Source organism: Hyposmocoma kahamanoa, unplaced genomic scaffold, assembly GCF_003589595.1.
Source record: "Hyposmocoma kahamanoa isolate Upper Pololo Valley unplaced genomic scaffold, ASM358959v1 65, whole genome shotgun sequence".
Lineage (NCBI taxonomy): Eukaryota > Metazoa > Arthropoda > Insecta > Lepidoptera > Cosmopterigidae > Hyposmocoma > Hyposmocoma kahamanoa.
Window position 1 is genome coordinate 12270876 of NW_020653853.1, and position 16356 is coordinate 12287231.

Sequence of the window (16356 nt, forward strand, 5' to 3'; positions counted from 1 at the left end):
ATTAAAATTAATTAAAAATTAAAATTAATTAAAAATTAAAATTAATTAATTAAAAATTTTATTTTGTTTCCCAGAATACCTAAAGATCGAATGCGCAGGGCGGAGTGGATAAAAATTATACGACTTTTACGAAAAGATAATTTGAGTAACAAAACACAAGGCACTTGTACAAGAAGCTAATGATGCACAGTGGCGTTTAATAATTTGTAATAAACTATAGTTAAATGTTTGTGTATTAAGTAATTTGTAATATATATACTTTTATAAATTTATTTTCGTTAAATGGAAACAGAAACTTTGTCGGGAGACAGTATTTTTATCACATTTATCCAATAAATAAAAAATACTAGAAAAGCAATGAATTCCTTACATTAGAAAGTCATCTCTTTATTCTTACAATTTATTTGAAAGAACTATGAATTCCAAGCGTGGACTCTTAACTTCACACATTTTCATGTATATTTCACTCACTCGTTCATTCCATTTCTGATTACTATCTATCTCCACTGTCTCTTTCCACCAGTGAGGCTACAAGAAATTAGGGAAAATTATTTCTAAACCGCTAACACTGGTCGTATCCCTTAATGCACTATAACTATTTCATTTTGACGTAATTAGTTTGACATTAGATAAAATGAGACAAATATATTTTTCTTTGAAATTTCAATCAGTTTCAAAGTTAGTCTTTAAATTTGCAAAGTGGTCCCACATTTTAGACAACTGTTTGTAGGACATTGCGTCTCTAGTATTAGTTATTCTCACTGCTTAGGTGTATCATATATTTTTTGTAAGATCAAACAAAACAAAACAATTTTTCCCGCTTCTCCGGCGACTCGTTTTATGCTTCAGCTACATTAATCTTCAATTCAGTGATCTGATTAGTTATTTATCATACTTAATTGTAAAGCAGTTGAACAGGTAGCACACTGAAACTAGGTACTTTAACACTCTGACGAGCTTTTGGTTACCCTATTGTAGTCTTAAATAGGATTTTGCGGTTATCTACCCAGGACCTATATAGCATTACTACAGGCGTGCGTGTACAACTGTCGTTCACAGCTTCCCTTTCCTTGAGTTAAGTTAAGAATGTGGATTAAGGGTTCGCGTTTAATTTGAAAAAAAAAACCTTGCTTAACTTCAGGTGTAAGTTGTCCTGTAACTATTACCGTTACAACACTGGTCGATAGTTGGTTGACAGCCAAACTGCAGATTGACGAGCTACTCGATGACAAAGATATAAATATCGATTTACCTCGTTTGCCGCGTCTCCTCGAACCAGGAAAATCCGATCAGTTCACATTTTCTATCACATCTAATGTGGAAATTAATACCAGACTTCAATACACTATTCACCTTAAAGACCCCTCTATAGATGGAGATATTGAACAGAAAGGAGAAATAGAAGTGAATTTTAAAGTACCTGTTATTCAAGCTATGTCAGCTGACGGATTGAACAAAGTTGCCTATGCGCCTATACCAGAAATGTCTTCTTGTATGAAATCGTTCATTATTATAAGCGACTGCCCGGCTGACTTACAATTGAAATTGTGTATTGTGGAAGGTGAAAGCTTGTTCTGTATTAAAAATGTACAAGAAATAAAAAAGAGTGATGTTAATAAGCTGCTTCTACAGCGTCAACCAAGTGACGACCAAAACACTGGAAAGAGCAAAAATAAAGCTACAAATATGCAGTTTTGTAGATTGACACAAGGAAACGCTATCAGAGTTACTGTAAGTTTCGTTTCGCCGAAATTGGCCCAGTTGCAGATATCGTGTGAGTAATTTAAAAATATTTATACTTACTTAATTTGATTTTAAATCTCTAAATCTCGTGCAATGTATGAGGCAATAAATCTATATCGACCGAAGTCAGACTGTTAGACCGTAGCATCGTAATCTTTAAAAATAAAAAAAAATCTAATTTTTTTTAGTAACAGCGCGAGCTATGTCAAATATTGTAGTAGCGTTACTAATGTATCGCGTTTGACATGCCAAATATTAAAAAACTTTACAAATCTTTAAACATACAAAAATATTTTCACCTGAAATTTACTTCTGTCACACATAACGTAACCATTAATTTTCAGCAAAAACAAAAGTTACTTTCAATGGTGCCCTTAACGTTTACTTGTTAAGTGGTGACGCAGTGATAAGGAAGATCGATCTCGTCGGGATCGTAGGAATGCCAGTGCTTGGCCTCAATATATCAGGCAATAAATTACATCTTAGCAATGGTAAGAAGTAATTTGCTTCTACTTAGGGTTCTGATATTAATTTATTATTAAGCGTGTGAAAGTCCTAATTTTAACCATACATTAGTGAACTGTCATCGGAACCATTTATTTCCAATCCGCGACTGTGTGTTGCGTTGTATGCGTTTGCGCTTGCGCATGAGTACTTGCGTGTATGTGCTACATAATATCGCACAAGATTGACATAATATTGCATCTTACATTAATTTATTTTTCAAAAATTAATTTTATTTTTCGTTCGAATTAGTGAACAAAAGGCATCTGATCTGATCCATTCGCGGATAGTCGTCTTGTGGTTTATTATACAACTTGTACTATTTTCAGAGCCAGTAAAGATAACTGTAAAGAACACAGGCACAATATCAGGCAGTTGGTCGATTATACGAGGACCTGATGAGTCTGATGACTTTCCGTTCCAAGTGTCGCCAACAAAATTCGAGTTGCAACCGGGCGCCTCAACAGCCATTTGTATGGCTTATACTGGGCTTGAAGATGACTTGAAGGAAACGTAAGTGGGGATAGCGTGTTTTTTATGTAGTGTAGGGTGCAAATAAGCAAACGAGCATTTGCAAAAACAGAATAGCTTGTCTATGCAAATACAACTGACACAGATTTGGCGCTAACGCAATCGGTAGAAGGAATTCATTATTTGAAATTCTACAACATGGCGAGAGCCGAAAACAAGCATTGGTAAATTGTCTTAAATTTTCAAAATTTTGATATACATGTACCATTTATTTTCACACACATAAACAAAAAAAATTTACAGAAATGAGATTTTTTTTATAGAATTTAGAGAAATAATTATAAAAAGATTAAATAAAATATTGTGTGTCACGAACACGAGCTCAGGGAAATGTTGAAATAAATTTGTCTTTATTTAAACCTTGATTTTGAGCCCGACCAAGCCATGGCAGTGGTTGGCTACGTGGTCGATTACACCCACAAATCGCAAACAAACATTAAATAAAGATAAAATGTATCGAGTTTTTAGGTTTTCGCGACTGTTGCACATAGGAAATTGTACTATTTTTTCGGATCTAAATCGCGTATATTTGTTTTTTCAAACAAACCAACGTTTCGGGCGCTTTACAGGTCCAGTGACTGCCCCGTGACCATAGGACTCACTCGTCACTCTACGAATGTCACATTAAAAGTATAGGGGCGTTTAACGTCAAAATTTTGGCTATTGTAGTTTTATTTTTAAAAAGTTGTTGGTGTCGTTTTACTCATTAGGCAATGTCGTTTTACTTTCCTTATCAGTTTAAAGATTTTTGATATCTCTTGTATTTACGGAATAATCGCCTGAGCACACTTAACGATTACACCCTGCATATGTCGTATTTTCATTTTTCTCATAACATTATTTTTAATACAGGACAATCGTATTTGAAGAAATAACAACGGGCAATAAAACAACTCTCGATATCTCAGGCGGTTTAAGTAAACCAAAGCAGTTCCCGATCAAAAGCAACTATTCAATATTGTCTTGGGTGCGACCTGGTCGCAAGGAAATTAGCTTGAAGAATGTCTCAGACAAAAAGATTTATATTCGTTGCCATTTATTGGGTGAAGGGTTTTCCATTGACTTACCGAAGGCTGAGTCTAGAGGGATTTTTGTGGTGCCATTTGAAGCCAAAGAATGTAGATACCTCCCGATTGTATTCACGCCCTACTCACTCATGCCCTGCACTGCTGTTTTGCATTTGGTGTTTGATAAGAATAGTGACACTTCGCGCAAGGTAAGCGTGTTTCCCGTTTTTCTTTTCTTTTCAAGTAGTATTAATTTTTTTAATATAATTAGTGATTAAACCAACTTACCTGTAAGTGAAGTTCGATCATAGTTTTACGAAGGCTTCGTTCTCAAGATTAGCATATAAACAACACTTGTAGAACCACATAGTAGCCACCACTTTTGCACATAGAGGGTAAAATAAGATTTTTTTGACATTACACCTCGTTCACTTGTTCGCTGCGATCACGCCATTTCATTCGCGTTGCAGTGCTCAGCCACTTAGTACCCTTTTTTCCCTTTCTGGATAAAATTCAAGTGTTAGTTTAAAATAACTGTTTTAAACTGTTCAACACGCCTAAAAGAAAACGAGGTGTATAATGTAAAAAAATCTTATTTATGCTCAATATAGTGCGAAAGTGGCGCCTGCTACGCGTTACTACATGTGGCGGCCGTTACGCTGTACTACAAGTGTTGTTTATATGCTAATCTTTAGGACGAAGTCGAGTATAATATCTTATATAGTGGTATTGAGTTTTTATACTTTGATGTTCAGACTGAAACACTTAACTAAAGATTACTGAAAGCGTATAGCTAACAGTTGTAAACAAACCTGAAAATTTTAAAGCTTTATTGTTACTTTATTATAGTGTGTATTTATATTTTGGTTTTACAATGTATATTAATTTCTGAACCCTAGTTCCTTTTAGTTATTACTTATTGTATGCTAGCTACCAGATTTAAATAAATACACGAGAGTATATAATATGCGAAGTGCAATTTTCTGGCATTTCATTATTTTTCTTGTTCGGTAAAATAATTGTAGTATGTTATTATTGTTCTTAATGTTATTATTATTATTATTATATACATAAAGCTACAAGTTCTTACTCACTGATAGAAATAGAACGCATACTTCTCGATATGGTGGAAAAAAGAAATTATACCGTTGTACGCGGATAGATTCCAAAGCAAAGAATTAAATATGAGAAGACTTAAATGTGCAAAATATAAAAGAGAGATCAACAGCCTGCAAAAACTATAATATATGGAGGGAATATTTGTGCACTTTTATGAGGTACACCCTGGTCAATTTCCTCCGGAAGTAAAAAATGTTCGAAATTCAAATAAATAAGATGGCCGCCATACAAATTTCAAAGTCTCCTATCACGGAAGCTATTAGAGATAGGTAGGAGGTGCTCGAAGGAATGTCGTAGAGATTAATAATGGTCAACTGCCTGGGTTAAAAAAAAAACAAGATGGCGAATTGAAAATGGCGGCCGAAGAAAAATTTGCTTCGATCCGGCTGAAAATTGGTATGCGGGGGACTTTAGGAGTCCTTAACCATAATTTGGGGTCAAAAGTTTCTTTTCGCCATTTTTTAATATGGCTGTCATATAAGCGTTTTTTTTTGGTCAAAAGTGGCTGCCGAAACGGACTTGCTCTGATTCGGCTGAAAATTGGCAGGGGCCTCCCTCTATAAGTACCGGATAATAATTTGTGGTCAAAATTGTTTTTTCGCCATTTTCAAATATGGGCCGCCATAGAAGCGTGCGTTGGCGGCAGAAAAAAAATGCTCTGATCCCTTTGAAAATTGGCATTTGTCTGGGTGGGTCTCTAGGAATGCTTGATAATAATTTGTGATCAAAAATGGTTTTACGCCATTTTTTAATATGGCCGTCATTCAACAACTAATAAAAATTAGCTCTAATTCAACTGAAAATCGATATGTGGGGATCTCTATATATCGATATGTGGGGGGCTGCCATACAAACTTTTTTAGCGCCAGATAAAAATTTGCTCTAATTCGATTGAATGTGGGCATGTCGGGGCCTCTATGAGTGTTTAGTAATAATTACCGGTCAAAATTTATTTTTCGCCATTTTTCAATATGCCATACAAACTTTTTTGGCGGTAGATAAAAATTTCTTCTAATTCGACTGAAAATGGCATGGCTTCAATCGCAATTTGGGGTAAAAATTTTGTTTCTGCCGTTTTTCATTATAGCCGTATTTTTTTATGTAAATGTTGTCATTCAATAGTTTGAAAAAACTTGCTTTGCTCGGACTGAAAATTGACACGAAAAGATTTCTAAGATTGTTTGATAATAATTAGTGGTCAAAATATATTTTTGCAATTTTTAAATATGGCAACCATTAAAGAGCTATTTAATTTTTTTTAAAACAAAGCCATAAGTGCCGAGGATGGAGGCCGAGGTCCGCGGAGGGCGAAGCCCGAAGCGACCGCACGCCATCAAATGGAGATAATATACGGAGACGTAATAGATTACGAGTCTCACAATTGTAAAAATGTAAAGCATGCTTCCCGATATAGTGGAAATGAGATACTTATTATAGCGTTGTTGTATCTCAACCGTCTCTATGTTAGATTTCATTTTCTTGAAAGCTATGCCAAAGAGAAGTATTTAGGGGGAAAAAATGCCAAACTACTGCTGAATTTCCTGTACTATGAATACCAAATCAACGATAACCCAGAATACTCGACCAAAACCAGCTTAGAAATGTTTATTTCTTAAATTGGCATAAATCGGGAATCGACCTCCTCATCAAGCGCCCATAGTACTAACTGCTGTGCCACCGAACAGCATGAGCACACCCCGCACAGGGCTCGTTACAAAAAATAGGCACAAATTAAAGGAGGTTTTAATTTCGACGCTTAAACCTCATCGCAGGTTTGAGCGGATTTCGATTTTGGGCTGATGAATATATTTTATTTATAATTTCTAGGTGAAACTCTTTGGATGCAACAGCGGCGAGGTGGTCCGCTGGCCAGGGCTAGTGACGTACTCCGACACGGCGGCGCAGGTGCGTGCTGTAAGCGGCATGCCAGTCGAGTTACAGTTATACAACAAATCGCCTATGCCAGCGTTCGTCGCTGCCAGGATGCAATTCAATGGTATGTCAACACTTTTATTGTCGTATATTTATAGACTTGTAATCAATAAATACTTAAATGGACGCTACAAAGGAGACGCGAGTAACATTTTTTCACAGCTTGTTTCCTCGGTTAAAGGAAGTATAGTTTTCGCGAAACAATGACACTTTTACGTAATGTCTATACAAACTTTCTTGAAACTTTTTTTAAATTTGTGTCGTAATTCTCACTTCAGTTTCTAACAAACGTCGAGTCCATAGTTTTATGCATAACTATAGTTACTAGACCGTGATTTGCGTGAATTAATGATGAAAAAATTATATGGCGAATACATTATAACTACCTCCGTGGCCGAACGCGAACTGCCATACAGAGGTCCTGGGTTCGATTCTCAGGCCGGGAGAAATATGTGTATGGCCATCATTTATTTCCCTCGTGAGTTTGGGTGTAATTTGTGGTTGTCTATGTGTGTGTCCATGGCACCCGCGACACAGAGTTTGCGCGGCTATGTTGAGTGTGTGCGTTATTATCGTTTTTTTTTTTCAGTACATTATAGGCCAGTAGAGACAACTTCAGCCCTAAAAGGTGCAAACCGCATAATCGCCGGTCGCTCCCGACACACAATCTCGCTACAGTTGGACTGGCGGCGTGTGGAGAGACGGGCATATGAATGTGGTATCACCGCGCTTGCCACAATCACGGTACTTACCGGTGCTGAGTTTACTAGACGAAGGATATTGAGGTAAACCCCACGATACCACTGTCTCTTCTTTATATAGCTTGCAATAGTACATATCTATCTTTTTTAAATTATATCCAAACTTTGACTGTACTGTTATGTACGTATGATAAGCGCTTCCGAAGCAGCCAATAAGGATTTCTAATACAAACTGAACAGGTAAAGAGAGAATAGCCTTGTCTAGTAAGTGGTCTGGACTTAGAACACCTAAGCGTAGTGTAAACATTTTGCAGTTCTAAAAAAAAAAGCTCTGTACAATTTGTTATATTTTAATTATTCAAGGATTCTCAGAAATGAGTCCAACGGGGAGCTGGATACTTCCCTGTTGCCGGCTCGTCTGAATATACTGGCTGACCAATTCGAGGAAGAAGACTCCAATACAGACACCTTCTTCAAAGACTTCGAAGAGACAGAGGTTTGTTTAGTAGGATTCTTTTTCCATCTTAAGCTTATTGGATTGACTGAAATACGGGCTTTTCCTAGGCGAAGGCACATTCGCAATTTCACCTGATATTAAATAATTATGTGACCAACGTTGTTACGCGTTTGTTAAGTAACTGCCTTTTCACTCCTTAAGTGATGAATATCCCCAAATTGTACCTTTCGGGATGCATCCATCTCTTTGCCGTACGCATCAGGATGGATAAAGCATAGCGCTTTGTGTGAATGGGTGTTGGAGTGGTGCGGACTTTCTAGTAAACCGAAAGGAGAAACACGGTGATACTTTACAAATTAGCAAAAAGTTGCTTTATTAACGATGTTTGTTTTTCTAGGTATCGCTAAATGAACTTGTAGGAGGATTACAAGAGCTAACCGTGTCTATCGACCTGCCACAAGATTTCGGCGAAAGCACCATCGTCGTCCTTGATGACACTATGATTAATCACCATACTCTTATTGAATAAGGCACCAGAGACGTTTTACCAACAGAGTGGTGTAGTGTGTATAAAAAAATGTATTTGATGATTATAAACTAAATTGATATTATGTTACTTTTACATTATAATTAAAGTGTGCGACGTTTACGAATCATTAATGCAATTAAACATGAAATATAAACTTATTCCCTGTCCACGAGGACACGACAGACTCAGGTCTATTGCGTTACCAGAAGTTGAGAATACATAGTCGTAAAAAAATAACAATTATTTTTTTGTTATTGTTATTATATTTTAATTTTCTTTTAAATTATTATAAATGAAAATGTAATCCATTATACATTCCACCGCTGGGCACGAGTCTCATTTAGGAAGGGTTTAGTCCGAGGGCATAGTCCGCCACGCAAGCCCAATGCGGTTGGAGGCTACACGTTTATTTTCACCTTCAAGGAGACGTAACGAACGAACTAAACGTTCACAGATAATTTATAAGTTTCAATTTTATTTGTAATGTAGTAATTTTATTAGAAATAATAAAAATAAATAAAGACTATGTTTTTATCGTCTCGTGTTAGTCCTAGTTAAGCTTTTGAAACAAATATATTAAAAAATCCGTCCAAATCTTGTATGTGTAGCATGAAATAAAAACAAATAAAATGCAATTATTTTAATTCATATTTATTATTTTCTTAACCATATTTATTCCAATCGTTTTCCTATTTTTTTTAATCATTGTATCTAAGAGATTCGACTGTCAATCGCAGTTATCTGTTAGAAATGACCTTTAAAAATATTGCCTACAACTTATAAAACTAAAATGCATTTCCACTTACAATAATAAAGTCATTAAACACCGCAAAATGATAATTTTATATATACAGGACTAAATTTGTCGGTCATACAATTCAAATGGTTTATTCCGTTAATTGTTCTAATCCCTTGCAATAAACCCCTTTACTTGAGGATATAGACAGACGAGCGGGAGAAAGATAACGGTGCTTGCACTAAAGGAAACTAAATTATTACATGGGGTGATTAGAAATTAGAAATTGTTGGTCCATCAGAGGGGTTTATCGCAAAGGACTGCGTCACCAGTACATCCAGTTTGATGTATTTTACATTATCATGATTATATCTCTTACAACAACGAAAATATTCTTCTAACACACGTAACGTTCGTCGCACAGGCACTCACGCACGGTCACGCGTCTCGCACTCGCGTCTCTTCACGGCACTCACTCACACTCGCATTTGGCAATTTATCATGTCATTCTCGCAATACGTCAATATTCACATAAAACTCTTCACAATTAACAAATCGACATAGCGATAAAACTCCTGCATAAACGAACTACAATACATTTAAATTCATGATGAAATATAAAATATTTACGCGAGTTAAAGAGGTAAAATGTGAATATCAACACTGTATAAAAAAAATGGGACCACATAGGATGTCTACATGCCGTACAATCTACATATGAAAAAATCTTATTAAAATGGAAGTACTTACACATTTTTATAATGTTACGATACAACTAATTTGGGTCAAAAATGGCTGACAAATTTATTAGTAAGTGCTTCGAAAAATTCTACATTTTCAACTCGTGTCGTTATGTGTATCTAGTACTAAGAAGACGCAATATAAGGAAGTTGACTGCAGAACGAATTAAAATACACGTACATTGTACTAGGAATATTTGTATCAATTGTCAAAAATGTACAGCTAAATAAAACCCCTGAGCGTCATATTTCCTGAGGATACAATGCCGTCACAGTTATATACATTACACACGCACACGTTTTTACAATAGGATTTAAACATACTAAACTAAAAAAATAATGAGCTATAAAATAGTATGTAAGATTGCCAACGATACACTGGCCTAGTGATCGGGTCGGGGCCCGACACCTTGTAATGCTATTGTTATAAGAACAATGACATCTCTAATAATATTTATTAGTAATTGCCGAGGCTCGTGAGTTTTTAATTGCTGTTGTTCATTCTAATATATGTCTTAACAAGTAGGAGGCGGTACTCTGCCGCGGCGACGTGACGCGACCAGTGGCCGGGGCAGAGCCCGCATCTAGAGATCAATATGGCTTTCAAACACGTGCGGCTTGCATAGAGTTGATCAAAGATAACACAAACTGGCAATGTTTATTGCCACATCTAACTTATAAATATCGTATATAAAATGTCAATAAAGTGATTTTATCGGTAACGGAGCAGAACCATACTCGCCCACCGCTATCGTATGCAACATCGAGAGGAGAAAGTCGCGAACTAAGAGACAACAAACACTAATTCTACACGTCGAATGGTTCTATTTAAAAAATCGGCTGACTTCTAGGTAATTATCACAGACAATATAAAAATTAAATTAGGTGGATATTCGCGTTGGATTTATTGCAATGATCTATCAACTACGTCAACAGAGGCGCCAACGGTGCTGTGCCAATAATTCGCTCGAACGAAGCGCGTAATCGAACGATGTCATTTCAGCAATACACTATTGTGTACGTATAGCCTACAGCATACCGGGCTTCACTTAAAAATTTAACATCATTCGTAAGCCCAGCGAAAATGATAGTTACGTAAAAAGCCTTAATTGTACGACCTAAAAAAGCAACAACAGGTTTACATTCTGGTAGGTATATCCGGACGGATAAAGACCAATATAACTGAGAGAGACTATCGTTCGATTAACACTCGGCTTGTCTTAACAATACAAACTTGGTGTTCGACAAAACTTGACAATCTTTCATGTTTGCAATGGTAGACCTGATATCTTGTTTCTACATAGTTACAATATTTCGAGGGAAATCTTACTTTACATACATTCGATGAACATGAATGCCACATGCAACTCGAATGCGACCGCATTTCTCAAACCTGCCCAAGAGGTCGTTTTGAGATTTTCAGATGTTCATGCACTCGATCGACGTCATATACTATTAAGTCATTGATTACGAGCTCGACCTTAGAGTTGGCCGTTTCGTAAGTGACCTCGAAGGATGAAGCCGAGGGCCCCTAATATCACTCACTGCGCTTAGTGCTAAGGTGGGAGCGTCGACGGAGATAGTCGCACGACACGTCACATCCGAGTGGCACGAGACGGGCGAGCGAGCGGCCGCGGGAGTTCAGTTCGGTAGACTGAGCAATCTAGAGTTCAGCTGGGACGCTCACAGACACTTCGAAGCCGCGCAGCGTTGAGGACGCCCCGGAGTCCGACGAAGGAGATTCTGGCGCAGGAGTCGGGACTCGAGATGGCGGGGGGGAGTCGGGGTCGGGCGAGGCGCGGAGAGGTGTGGGCTAGGGTGCGCGGTACAGCAGGTAGGCGGTGAGCGCGGGCGGCAGCGCCAGTCGCGACGCCGCCGCGCGCAACCGCGGTCGCCCCACGCGCTGTCGGATCACGCGTCTGCACAGCTCCATAAGGGGTAGTGGCTCCGCTGCAACAAAACACGTACTCATTGTTGATAACCATAGCCATAGAGCTCTCTTGCTATGATATTTTAAGATCGGCAGAGTAAATAAAAGCAGTGAAGCCCAAAAATAATATATTGTTCAATCGAGGGACTAAAATGAGCCAATTATGTATACCCGGGGTGGTTAATACTCCGAGGCTTGGCTTTTAGTCTCGAAGTAAAAACTTTACTTTTCACTTCGATTGCCAGAAAAAAAAATACAACAAAAAAAAATTCGCTCCACAACAAAATTACGAACCAAAATTCTAAAGTTTAAAAAATAGCGGTACTTTTTTCCAACCAGACAAAGTTACAAACAAACGCACTAATGCGGGAAAATAACATGGCGCCACCGTCTATGCGGAAAAGGCATGGAACTAAAACCGAACGTACTGAGTTTGTTCACTCGAAGTAAATTAAAAAATGACATACTTTTTACTCCCTTGGAATTAAAGGATACTTTTAGAGCATGAGAAGTGAAAATTAATTGTCATCAGTAAGTTGCAACAATTGTTTTAAATAAAACTTGCCACAAGTGTGACGTCTTATAATTGGTCGAAAAATACTACTTGTTTTTGTTGAAATCAAAACCAATAGGTGAATTGATCATACGTGTGTAAGTAACTACCTGTAATTTTCAGGGATTTCGTTGGTCAATCCATTTGAGTAAGCAAGGCTTACTATATTACCCATAGCGTTAATTCTCGTACACTATTCCACAACGGAACTACTGTGTAAAATCTTCTTCGATCTATCTTATTTTGTACTATTGACATGCTTCTCATTAAGAAATACCCAACCTTCGCCAATAGTTAATAGTCAGGTTTATCAATACTATTAGATGGATAAAATGGAAATTGTTTCTGGATCAGTAGGGTTAGCACGATAGGGCGCGACTAGCGCGAGAGCGACATAAAGAGCGAAATACTGCTATTCTCGCATAGACATCTCGCGCTTTATGTCCCTCTCGCACAACATAGAATATTTTCATCCCATTAGTAGCATAAACGACGTTTCAATACACAACTGAATGTACATAAACACAAAAAATTACATTATCATCTCAAGGATAGAAATGAAACTTACGATCCAATCCGCCAATGTACTTCATAGTGATCTCCGCGTGTCCCCACACGGCAGAGACGATGGGGTACAACGTCTTGCCTCTGAGGCCGCGCGCCGCCACGCCGAGGTAGCGGCCGTCGGCGCAGAACGCCAGCGTGCCCTCGTCCATGTCCAGTACGACTAGTAGCCGGTCCGGCACTAGGAATTGTTCGTCGGGCCGCAGCAAGGCCGGGTACGTCGTGCCACTGCCGCCGGTGCCTTTCGCGTTATGATACACCTGAAAAGTATATTGTGAAATATTTAATACGTGGCAAAATTTGTCAATAACGGGTATTGTACGAGTATGTCCGTGTTTCTGACCGTTTGTTTAATTTTGCCATGATTTATTTGTTACACTTCTGTTTTTACCATTACAGGCTCGATGGTATCTGTGGACTATCTTCAGACCTCCACCTTATCTCTGTTCGATATATTAAGATAAGTGATATCTTCAACATATGTTAATAATTGGTTTCATTCAAGATGTCCGTAAGTTATCATTAAAGAAATTTGACAGGTAAGTCAATGAAAGCAACGAACCTTATTTCTGCCCAAATCCCATCCCCAACTCTGGTCAGTAGCGCCAACGAGGCTCTGATAGCCGACGGAGTGTAGCGGCGCATGCGCAGTTGCTACACCTACAACGGCATGCGTCCCGCGCTGCCGCGCCGGCCACACCACCTCCCAGCAATGCAACCCGCGGGAGTACCCTACTCGTCCGCGGATGCAGTCCGTGCTCTGCGCCACCGGGTGCCGGTGGAATGTCAGCGCGTCCTCTTCTTTTACGAATATATTTAATGATCTGGAATTTATATGATGATAGAAATTTATGAAAAGAATTTATGTGCTAAGGTAGTGGATATTGATGGCGTTTTATTCAAGAAATGGAGTAGTGTTGACGTAGACAAGTTGAAGTGTACCCACCTGTCATCAGGGTTCCAAGCGTGCTTGAGCTGCGTGTCGGGGTGCGCGGGCGGCGCATCGAGCAGCGCGTCGAGGCGCGCGGGGCGCGGAGGCTCGGGCGCCAGCTCGCGCGCCACCACCGCCTTGAAGGGAGCCGTGCACTCGCGCGACACCGACTTCACTCCGCCGGACAGCTTTTGCCCCATGTTCATGCCCCTGCAGCGCGTGCGGGCGCGCTTGGGCAGCGACTTGAGGCCGCGCCGCTCCTCGCCGCCGCCGCCTCCCCCCGCACCGCCCCTCACTCCGCGCACCCCGCTCTTGTACCTGAAAACGGAAAATCTCTACGTTACACTCGTGCCTGCGTAAATTACTTCCCGAACAATTTTTTATTATTATTTAAGTGACGGGACGAACAAGTCGTGCGCCTGGTGGTCAGCGACACGCCTATCCCTGACAGTAGCAGTGACATTCAGAGCTTTAAATAGCAAAGATCTTATGGGCACTGCCACTGCGCCTGTCACCCTAAGACTTAAGTTGATAAGTATGCATGTGCCCGTAATTTCCCCAGCACCCTTACCCTTCTAAACCTGGACGCAGTAATGCTCATAATACTACTTGGCGGCAGAAATATGTATGGTGGCATAACATCCCTGGACGAACTCTTTCACAAGGAGCTCTACTACTATTAAATTAGTGTTGCTATGGCAGACACATGTGCAATAAGGTATTGTACACTGTAATGTGTACATTATAACTTAGTCATCGACATGATTCTCTAAGTGGAAATATCTGGAGGTATATTTACTTCATATGGAAATGTTTATACTGCTAGGGAAGAATTTTAAACTACAATGCGGCATCTGTAGTTTATAAGATACTTTTTTTATTAGGATGGCTCCATTAGATTTGCAGTTGTAATTATAAATAATTGTTACACAACTCTATTGTCTGAGAAACTAGTTTGATGGCGAGTGGTCGTGTCGTCATCGCAGGTGCCAGCGTGCTTATAGCGCATCTTATGTAAGCGGACGTCTAACCGTGAAAGTTGCCGCTCAAAAGCCAAGGTTACCGCGGCCGTGGAACGAGCCTCGACCACATGCGAATGTTCTATGACCACTTGAGCGTTGTTTATTTGTTCCTCGTGTGATGTAATGCAATAGCACAGCAAAATGTTAACTATACCGAAGCATCGTCGATTAATGGACTCTCAATAATATATGTCAGATCGTATGTTTCCGCAGATACAGTGTTACTGATTCGTCAAGAGGAATGCATGCATGATGTCAGTAATAGTGGAGCATCATGATCGTTTTTGGTTGAGAAGGGACGCCTAGAACGCACACGAGTCACAAGGCCGTCTGCCGTCCGGCGACTAGAGCGGCTGTGTGACAAAAGCGGGAAGTGAAAGGCAGTGAATGCGTCCTCTTTGGAGTGAACAACATCACTGTGAAACAAATTGTTCCTAGAACGGCGAATGGTGTTAATGCACCGGTGTAGATTTCTCAGTAGTATAAATGTTGTATGAGGCACGATAAGAAGATGATGTGGACTGCCAGTGTCCGGACAGAAGCGATAATTGCAGCTAACTGCCCCCGTGGCCGAACAGTTACCACACTGGACTGCCACGCAAGAGGTCCCGGGTTCGATTCCCGTGCCGGGTGAAATATTTGTATGGCCTACATTTATTTCTCTCGCGAGTTTGGGTGTAATTTGTGGTTGTATATATGAGTGTCCATGGCACCCGCGATACAGGGTTTCCGTGGTGCGGGGCTGAGCGCATTATTATTATTATTACCCGGTGAATAGTATCAAATAGGCAAGGATACGTGAGAGCTACCCTATCTGGAGGTCAATCCTTCGTATGACACGTAGCGTATTCTAAAGCGAATATAATATTGTGTTGCTTTCCCTAGGTATGACATGACATCTACATAAAATCCATGTCCTATTTATAATCCTTAACGCTTACTTTGCACTGCGGACAAAATTAGTATTCCGCTGAAATAGCAGTGATATCATTGCAGCAAGTACAACGGCACCGTGGGAAAAAGAGCAACCGGTCAATGCGCGGAATCGGTTTGCATTGTAGTATTAAGCTGCAACTGGAATCAAATTTTTGTATTGAGCAAATGTAAAAGGCAGCCAAGGGCGGCTTGTACTGCACGAGTACAGTCCTCAACATCGTCTACTTAAACCTATATTACCCAAATTACAATGTACAAAATGAAATGGCACATATAGAATAAACTGTTGTGTTAGAAACAAAAGAACCGAAGGACCATTGTCTCCTTAAGTAATTAAAATAATGGTGGCGTGTATAAATAGGGTATGTTTAGAACGTATTTTGTAGTGCGTCTAACTTTGACAGATATAACGGTGTTGGTG

General features: G+C 39.2%; 2 protein-coding genes across 3 annotated transcripts in view; one reads left to right on the forward strand and one right to left on the reverse strand.

Annotated features, from left to right (window-relative positions):
• LOC113231352 overlaps positions 1-9139 on the forward strand; it is a 19929-nt gene extending 10790 nt beyond the window's left edge. For both annotated transcript variants that reach the window (XM_026465642.1, XM_026465643.1), the window contains 8 exons: positions 1142-1774; positions 2088-2234; positions 2577-2760; positions 3631-3994; positions 6732-6900; positions 7426-7621; positions 7901-8033; positions 8392-9139. In XM_026465642.1, the coding sequence (XP_026321427.1) occupies positions 1142-1774; positions 2088-2234; positions 2577-2760; positions 3631-3994; positions 6732-6900; positions 7426-7621; positions 7901-8033; positions 8392-8523 (1958 nt within the window). In that variant the 3' untranslated portion in view covers positions 8524-9139. The remainder of the gene's footprint in view (positions 1-1141; positions 1775-2087; positions 2235-2576; positions 2761-3630; positions 3995-6731; positions 6901-7425; positions 7622-7900; positions 8034-8391) is intronic.
• A 1710-nt stretch (positions 9140-10849) lies between these two features.
• On the reverse strand, positions 10850-14289 carry LOC113231353 (protein gustavus). Its single transcript, XM_026465644.1, has 4 exons — positions 13993-14289; positions 13609-13870; positions 13051-13306; positions 10850-11949 (listed from the first exon to the last, which is right to left on the reverse strand). Exons 1-4 carry the CDS (start codon positions 14181-14183, stop codon positions 11813-11815), a joined length of 846 nt encoding a protein of 281 aa, XP_026321429.1. The 5' UTR covers positions 14184-14289; the 3' UTR covers positions 10850-11812.
• Positions 14290-16356: the final 2067 nt, after the last annotated feature.

What these genes read in the sequence shown, in the direction of transcription:
- LOC113231353 (XM_026465644.1), bottom strand. Translation starts at nt 14,183, where the DNA reads ATGAACATGGGGCAAAAGCTGTCCGGCGGAGTGAAGTCGGTGTCGCGC. An exon ending in GGGATTTGGGCAGAAATAAG is followed by an intron (nt 13,307 to 13,608) that starts GTTCGTTGCTTT and finishes TATACTTTTCAG; the next exon opens with GTGTATCATAACGCGAAAGG. An exon ending in GTACATTGGCGGATTGGATC is followed by an intron (nt 11,950 to 13,050) that starts GTAAGTTTCATT and finishes GTTTTGTTGCAG; the next exon opens with CGGAGCCACTACCCCTTATG.